This window comes from Populus nigra, chromosome 14, assembly GCF_951802175.1.
Source record: "Populus nigra chromosome 14, ddPopNigr1.1, whole genome shotgun sequence".
In the NCBI taxonomy this organism is placed as follows: domain Eukaryota; kingdom Viridiplantae; phylum Streptophyta; class Magnoliopsida; order Malpighiales; family Salicaceae; genus Populus; species Populus nigra.
The window spans coordinates 12574732-12583626 of NC_084865.1; the positions used below are offsets into that span (position 1 = coordinate 12574732).

General features: G+C 34.3%; 1 protein-coding gene across 2 annotated transcripts; it reads right to left on the bottom strand.

Moving 5' to 3' along the window:
- Nucleotides 1–205: 205 nt before the first annotated feature.
- Nucleotides 206–7196, bottom strand: LOC133673148 (BEL1-like homeodomain protein 2). 2 transcript variants are annotated; one of them, XM_062093816.1, is made up of 5 exons: nt 6831–7196; nt 5082–6591; nt 3491–3876; nt 2696–2756; nt 206–1047 (listed from the first exon to the last, which is right to left on the bottom strand). In XM_062093816.1, the coding sequence occupies exons 2-5, from the start codon at nt 6483–6485 to the stop codon at nt 424–426; spliced, it is 2475 nt and encodes an 824-aa protein (XP_061949800.1). In that variant the 5' UTR covers nt 6486–6591; nt 6831–7196; the 3' UTR covers nt 206–423. The 2 variants fall into 2 exon arrangements, with proteins under 2 accessions (XP_061949800.1, XP_061949801.1); XM_062093817.1 differs by lacking the exon at nt 6831–7196 and adding an exon at nt 6676–6811.
- Nucleotides 7197–8895: the final 1699 nt, after the last annotated feature.

Here is an 8895-nt window from a genome sequence, read left to right on the forward strand (position 1 = left end):
TGTTAAGGTAATTGACAATAATATATATTTCGATGGCAAAAAAGGGTTTGGAGGCATCGATGTTTTTCGAGGGAAAAAACGTTTATGCCCACATTTGGCAATAGTTTCCTCCATATATATATATATGACTTGATTATCAGCAAGTTATTCGAGTAAAGCATAAGGGGGCAAAATCTTAAATTAAATACGTACATAATTAGAAAAATTGAAAAATGCAAAACAATCTACTATACAATTGCAATAGAATCCGTACAGCTAGCTAGCTTTAATATGCTACGTTTTGATCTCATTATGTATTTCTTTCTTCATAGAATGGAAATAAAAAATATATATATAATAAAGAAAAAAAGACAGAAAATAGGATTAAATCCCCCCCCCCCCCCCTGAAAGGTACTATATAAAAGTTTATGATTATGTAATTAATCAACAGCCCCCAAAATCTCTCATGGAGAAAGTAGGACTCTTCTCAGGCATGTTCCCAGCATGGCGTAACCCTAGAGTGAGAGACACATCGCCAGCAGTAGTGGTCCCAAACCTTATAAGCGTAGACCCACCAGCGTTGGCATTGCTGGATGTGGTCCCATAATCAGCTGTAACAATGCTGCCGTGTCGACATGTGTCGTCGGCGAAGTCATGGAAAGGCTGTCCAGCATGAGGTGGTGGTGCAGCCTCGGTGGCGGAGGTGATATTGATGGGTGTAATAATGGTGGTGGTGGTAGTAGAGGAGGAGGTGGAGAGTTTTGTTTGGTTTTCCGAGAAACATTGTCTATTGATTGCAAGGAGTGAAGGGTCGTTTTCATTGGCATTGATTTCGGATCTTTTGCCTGATGGGATGGTTGTTGCTGTGGCAGCTGGTGCTGATGATCCTGTCGTTGTTGTAGTAGGCGTTGGTGTTTGTGCAAGCCCACTATTGTTGCTGCTGTTGTTGGCTTGCTTCCTTTCTCTATCTTCTGCTCCTGGTTCGTCTTCTTTGGATTCTTGCTGGTACATATCTTCAACCATGGGTTTCCACAACCGAACCCTGGCATTAATGAACCAGTTTGAAACCTAAACACATGGAATGGGATTATTAGCAACCTTCAATATTTAATTAAACTGGTAACAAATATTGTAAGCGCATGATTAATGAATGATAGCTAGGGCACATCTATTTTATGCAACACACTATTCATTGGAATGCCATACTAACTCGTGCTTAAAGTATAAATCTATGCATGATGTCTCAGATAATTTTGCTTAAAAATTAAGTTTATTAAACTTTGTACTCCACACAATAATAGGAAGTAACAATCTTTTCATTTCATCAATGAATTTGTAACTCCATTGGCACACTACTGTATTCACACTGGTATCGAATTTAAGCTTCTCTTATATATATATATATATATATATATATATATATATATATATAAACTCCATTTAAAAACTTCTAGCTATATATTCTATAATTTTTCTCTTTAACCAAAAGCATAATTCAAATTTGAAATCTTTAAATTGAAAATCTCATTTAGTTACTAAATCATAAAACTTTTCGAAACAAATATAGGAATAATTACATCACATAAATAATGATGATGATGATGCAATAATATTCATAAAAAAAAGAGGATCGAATTTGATGTAGTCTGTGAATCACTTGACAGTGTCCTATATCTCCATGAACAGTTTAAGAATGGTAATAATAAAAGCACTCCATTTATGATCAGCCTATATAACCCACTCTGAGTTATTTATTGTATATACAAGATAAAGACATAGACATATATAGATGTTTGTTTCTTTCTATTCCCTCTCCAAAGAGCAAAGCAGCTTTGGGTTCTTGCTTTTCATGCAAATAATATAACACATAGTTAATGACAACAAAAAAATATAAGAAATTAAAGTACACTTGATGAATTATTAGATACTGTTTGGTAATACAATAGTTATGTATTAAAGTATAAAAAGAAAAAGGGAAATAAAGCTTTAGGGTTTAATGACACGAGAAAGGAGGAGATGCAGGTGCAAGAATACAAGATGGAAATAAAAACAGTAACAAAGGTAAAAAAAAAACCCACTAGCAGTGGGTAAAGGAGAAAATGCAAGTAAGAATACCGACAAGTTTATAAAACATGATCCTAAGTACAAAATTTTTGTTCACTTTCTTTAATGTTTCATCTTTGTGTGTGGTTGGATAATACGATATGTTGTGTGGTGTGTCGTTTGTTGGGGGGGAGAGAGAGAGAGAGAGAGAGAGAGACATAGAAAGAGAATCAATCAAAGCTGCAAACTCTCATGTCTCATCTCTTCTGTACTTTTTTCTGCTCTTAAATAATACTATCTCCCTCCCTTGATGTCTGTATCTGGTCGAGTGTATCTATGTCCCTTAACTTATAAAAGAATGCAAAGAAATAAATAAATAAAATAAAAGGAAACATAAATCGTATAAAAAGATGCTAAACCCTTATGGCATAATATCGTTCTATAACAGAAAGACATGAGAAATAAACCGGAGAAAGTAAAGCCCAGAACCATGCAAATCTACTGAACTTACTCATGTCCCTTCTTGTTTTTTTTCTCTCTAGAAGAGTACCATCTCCATTTTCATGTTAAATGAATAGTACTCTAATATTTACTGTTTTGTTTAAGAAGATATCAAAAGAGGGGCGTGTGTGTGTATGTAGAGAGAGAGAGAGAGAGAGAGAGAGAGAGAAACCTGATTCCTCGATAAACCAGTCTGTCTAGCTAACAGATGCTTATCAGCATCGCTTGGATACCTGAGAAAGGGTTCAGAAAATGACATCAGAGTCAATACCTAAACCGAATAAAGAGAAACCAATATTGCTAGCTTTTATTTGTGTACCATATTTACATGAGGCGCGAGAATCTAAGAGAAGAGAAGAGAAGATGAGCAGTGTTTTGTAGCAGGCAGTAGTAGGGGCATCAGAGAAGTTTAAAGGGGTACAACTGCATGCACTCACCGATCGCTCTTATTATTTTGTGTGCGTTACTTATCATAAAAATCATGATTTCACAGAGAAAGATAGAGAGAGGTGATGAGAAAGAAAAAGGTGGTCAGTTGAATTATGCTTTAGTAAAGTTTTATTTTATTTTTGACACAATTAACTAATTTCTGAGGTCTGCAAAGGGAGGAGGGGACTTATGTATAAGAGGGAAAAGCAGTCGGCAAATGGAAACCCTTTGACAGCTTTTTCTGACGAGACAACATCCAAGGACACTGCATTACTGTTCCTTTAAGCACATTTTGGACAAAAAGCTAGAGAAAAAAACAAGGGAACTTGGATCTCGTGTTAGTATCTATCTTGTTAACAAATTAGAAAGTATCATTATGCTGTAAAAACTTTTACGACTACTACTATAATGTCTACTACTAATAATAAGTGCCTATACTTTGATTTTTCAACTCTCTTAGGTTTCCATTTTCTAGATTGTTGTGAATATGATACGAGTAGCTAGCTAGTATAGTGAAATTTAGGTAAAAGTAACGTACGGGTGGAGAAAATGCTCAAAAAGCCAGGCTCTTAAGATGTTGACAGATCGTTCAGGCAAGCCTCTTTGGGGTCTCCAAGCTTCTTGTTCCATCATACCCATTTGGTGAAAGGCTCTTTGTTGCCTTAGACTTTGCTCTAATAACTTAAGCCTTGGTGTCTCACCTTTTGTTATGCCTGAGGTCCCAGCACCATCTTTCTCTCCAAGTAGCTCACAGCTAAGCTTCAATTGTGCTGCTATTGCATCTTTTAGACACCTAAAATGTCTTGACATTGCCTTCTGGGCAAGGGCAGTGTAAGGGACCGCCGCCCCGAAACCCATTACTAGATCAAATGAGTTCACTACCATTTGCATTTGCTCACAATAATGGTTGTACCTTCGATCCACCTGCAATTTTGTAGAACAAATTGACCCACATATTAAATATATAAACAATGATTAAATTTCACAAATCGCAATGTTCCTTCTGTAAAAATATCGTTCATGAGGATCTATTGATACTACCGTAATAAAATTAAAAAAACACAATTTAAGGCATGCATTAAATAAGAAAAATTGCCACATCAAGTCCCATGAAGTAAACAAAACTCAAAGGTTGTTTTCACTACTTCCTCATATTGCAGATACATAACAGTTGTGTAAGAAAAGAGGAAAATAAATCATGATAGGACTAAGTCATGCGACATGATTTGATGTTCATGACACAGAAAGAGAAGGGTAAGAATAGACAAAGAAAGACAATCAAGAATTGTTATGACACCCAATATATATATATATATATATTTGATAAGACTTTTCATGGTTCTTAAAGAAAACACAAATAGCAGAGAGAAGGAGGAGAATAAATGCGTTAACCAAAGGGTGGTACAGTACTGAAATGATTGCTAATAGGAGCATGGAATATCCTTGGTGTTTCTTTCGTTACTGCCTTTCCCCAATACAGCCAATTTGACAGGCTTGCTTGTGTAATGCATAAACAAAACAAAAACAAAAGGAGAAAAGAAAAGGAACTACTACCCTCGCTGCGCCTAGGTCAACTAATTAATATATAATATCAATGGCTTTCTTTCTTTCTCTGCAATATTACTATGATCGATGGGTACCAATCTTTTTAGCAGCAGTAGCTTCATAATAACTTCCCTTACGTAATATGGTGGCTTAACAGTCATCTTCAAAGTCAGGAGGAACGTCGTTTCTTGCTGGACGCCTAGATAGATAGGTACTTCTAATAATAGTAGACTTTTTATTATTTTCTTACCGAACCAAAAACCTTAACACATCGCCTACCTTTACAATCAATGTGGAAAAAAACTAAATATTGAAAATAAAATAAAATAAAATAATATGATGACTAATCTAGCTAGCTCTACCAACTAGATCTTATGTAACCTTATTGCACCAGCCGGCTTTTTTCTACTTGGGATCTTTAAATCTTTTATAATATTGTTGAGAAACTTGCCGGAATTTTCTGTTTGTCCGTGTGATTTGGAAAATCATTGATGTACGTACTCAAATAAACAAACCCAGAAAAAAAAAAAGTCTTTACTCTTGAGGGGGAGAGAGAGAGAGAGGGAGAGAGAGAGATTACATGCCTCATCAAGCATCGACAGGAGTTTGACCTTCCTTCTTTGATGCTCAATTCTATCAGCAGCTGACAAGGGAGGGAGATCTTTTGTTGAAGAAGAAGAGCCGCCGCCGCCCCCTGGATTGTTATTGGAACTAGGGTTTGTGTTTTGTCTACCAAATTTGCTTTTCTTGAACTGACCTCTTCCAACACTACAAAACTCTTCTAACAACTCTTGTGCTGCTTTCACATACTTTGAATTCCTCAAAACATTCACCACTCCTAATGATGACCCAAAACCAACATGAACTTGGTGGTGGTTTTGTCCCACTCCACCTTGTAAATGTAATGCTTGATGGTGTTGGTGACCTCCCAGATTCTTGTAATATTGACTAGAAGATGATCCACCAGCTCCTTGATTATAATACAATAACCCACCATCTCCCATCCTCAATTCTTCTGCTTTGGCTGCCTCTAAATGTTGCAAAGATGATGATAATGATAAAGAAAGTCCTTGTCCTTCAACAACACCGCTAATCTCAGTCGGATTACTGAGTGGAGCACCAGTATTGCCTCCTACATGAGAACTATCAGGAACCCATGTGAATTGTGGTGGAGATATAACACTAGTAGCACCAAATCCCCCTCCTGATACAGTACTAAACCCTTGAAGAGAACTTGAAGGATTTGGTAGCAACATGTGAAGTGTAGAAGAAGTTGAAGGAGGGGGTTGATGATGAGAAAGAGAAGGAGATTGTGGTGATCTTGGTTGTGATGGGTTCATTAAAAAAAGCTGCATGGCTGTAGCTGAATCTGCGTTAATGCCTGAAATTTGATGCTGATGTTGAGCCAAACTTTCACGGCTATCATTATTACTATGATTTTTTGAATTGCCTATCCCCAAACCTCCTACTGCCATACCTTGCGTGTTGTTGCTGTTATACCAATCGTTGGTTGTCACCGGTTGTTGTTGTTGTCGTGGCTGAGTCCGGTAATTAGACCGCAAGGGCTGATCTAACAAATCAACAGCCGCGGCTGGTCCGCCAGCAGGAGGGAAATTGAACATTTCTGATAACATACCGGCTGTTTCGTAGACCGGAAGGCCACTTGATTCTTCTTCTTCAATACCTAATAATGCCGGTGGAGGTTGTTCATAGCCTGATTGAACTTTAAGCTTATCCCTGCGGATCTGTTGGGCTATATGATGCTGCTGCTGCTGATGTTGTTGCTGCTGATTATGTTCTTGGTGAGATACTGAGGATCTCTCGAAACCGCCATTCGAGAAGGAAAAGATACCTTGATGGTAATCTTGGGACATAGAATTATGATTTGAAGGGTTGGACTTAGTGTTTTGTAGTATCGGAGAGCTTAACTGGTGAGTCTTTGAGTGCGGAAGTATTGGAGGGAATGGAGGTGTTGTAGCTATTCCCATATCAATATCTTGAAGATGATCATCATCATCATCTCTTTCAATTATCTTCTTTGTAGCACCCTCACAAGTCACAACCTTATAATTTCCTTTCTTCTGTCAATCAAATCTGCTACATATGGATCAGTTTAGAGACGGCCAAAAAACACAAGAAATAAACACTATCTTAGATTTAACATATCAAGAAACATACCAAAACCAAGAAAGAGTAAGAGAGAGGGAAAGATCGAGCAACAAGTATCAAATGAGTCTCTGTTCGTTCCTTAAATTTGGTTAATTCTTTTTTATATATGTTTCACTTTTATCATACTCATATATATATACACACACATTCACAAAAGCAAGTACCTCTTGGAGTTTCAGAGTATGTAAGGAGAGAAAGCTCTCAGACATCGTTTTCTCTTCTGTGGTATTGAAAGCTTGGTGAATTCCTTAGTTTCTCTCTCTCTCTCTATTTATCTATCTCTGTATGTGTTGTCCTCTGTCTCTCGTCTCTTTCTTTCTCTTTCTCTCCTTTTCTTTCTCTTTGAAGCACTCAGAGCTAGTGAGTGTAGAGAGAGAGAGATGAACCTTAACAATAAAATAAAGGAAAAGAATGGAGGATTAAAGAGACTGGTATCTCTCTCAAAACGCGAAAAAAAAAAGAAGAAAAACACCAAGCCCCAAAGAGAGAGGAAAGAAAGAGATCAAGAGGTCGCTATTCTTTCTTGCTTTTCTTTTTTCTTCTTCTTCACCTCCTCTTTTTACTCACCATTATTTTATTTTATTTTTCGATTTATTTTAATTTACTTTTTTGTAACAACATTTATTTGTTTTATTTGCTATACATTTTCACACCAACAAATTAAAATTAAAAATATAAATATTCATTTCATACATTTTTCTAATATAATTAAGAAAAAATAACAATTAGAAATAAATTAGAGAGCAAAATTTATTAAATAAACTTAAAAATGAAACATATAAAAACAAGACTTGAGGTATAATTTATTAGGTTTATTACAACTTGGCTAATATGACCTTTTGTAAACCTCAAGAGTTTAGGGTATTTGAGTCTTTTTAGGTTTTATAAGTAAAGAGTATCATATTTTCGAGTAAAAATAATTATTAGAATCAAACGGGTCAATTCTTTACTTTATATATGATTTATATTTTTTTGTGAATTTAATTATATTTATTTCATATAAAATGACCAAAATGTTAAAGCTATTAACATCATTTTGTACATAGTCCTTAGGAAACCAACGCAAACTACGGAATAAAATAAAGATAAGGTCGGTACAAAGTCATCTCAATGATCCGAACTACCACCATCCTTTGATTTGATTTCCTTGACCACAATGCCCTAGCTATATGATTATTTGGAACCCACGACAATACAAGTTACTAAGGTCATATTGGTCTTTTTAAGATGCAATTTTTGTTCATTAATAACACAGCCAAATCTAGCCATATAGATGGATAGGCAATCATAAGAGGTAGAGAAAACATTATCAATACAAAGATATGAGTTTTGTTATGGTGCTTCAATTTTGATAAAGCTATTCTTCTTCTTTTTTATAAAAAAATATTTTCATTATTTTTTTTTATTATTATATCTTTAAATATTTTTATTTTTAATTTAATCTTTTTATGACATAATTTCATGAGATGGAGTTTTAAATTGTAGTAGAAATATAAAATTAAAGGATAGAAGACCACAAAGTAGATTACGGAGAAAATATATAATCAATCAAAAAGTTTTTGTAATTTTTATTTTGATTTAAAAGCTTATTTTGTTTGTTATTTAGTCTCTCAATGCAAGAAAAAAAATAAAGTATGTCATTAAAAAATAACAAAAAGAAGAGAAATTTGTTGTTGGACACTTTTAAAAAAGAAGGATTTTTGTGTCAATGAACTCATCTTTTTGAAAGGAGTTCGATGATGATGGTGGTTTTCCCCCTATAAACATGACAGAAAAGGTAGATCAGTGTTCATTTGATTTATTTTAATCAAGTTGATTTTTTATTTTTGAAGTGATTTTAGAATGTTTTGGGGTTACTAAGTGGTTTATGAAGTTTTTTATGATGTTTCTTAAGTGAAAATAAAAGAAAAAATAGATTTTTAGGCCAAAACCCTTTTTGATTTTTTAGCCTTCATTGTGGTTGCCAGATTTTAAAAAAGTAGCCCAATAAACACATGTTACCTGTCATTATTGCTCATTTTTTTTTAATTTTTTAGTTTTTTTTATTTTCTTAAATTTAAATTTATTTTTTTAAAAAATAATTAGTTTAAAATAATATAAATATATAAATATATTAAATTCTTAAATTAATTAAGAATATATTTTAGATATTATTTTATTAAATATCATTTAATTTTACTTTGTTTTTGAATGAGAGTATACTAGCTTTTTTATAATATTAGAAAGTTT

What these genes read in the sequence shown, in the direction of transcription:
- LOC133673148 (XM_062093816.1), bottom strand. Translation starts at nt 6,485, where the DNA reads ATGGGAATAGCTACAACACCTCCATTCCCTCCAATACTTCCGCACTCA. An exon ending in TTTGAGCATTTTCTCCACCC is followed by an intron (nt 2,757 to 3,490) that starts GTACGTTACTTT and finishes ACCCTTTCTCAG; the next exon opens with GTATCCAAGCGATGCTGATA. An exon ending in CTGGTTTATCGAGGAATCAG is followed by an intron (nt 1,048 to 2,695) that starts GTTTCTCTCTCT and finishes CCATGTGTTTAG; the next exon opens with GTTTCAAACTGGTTCATTAA.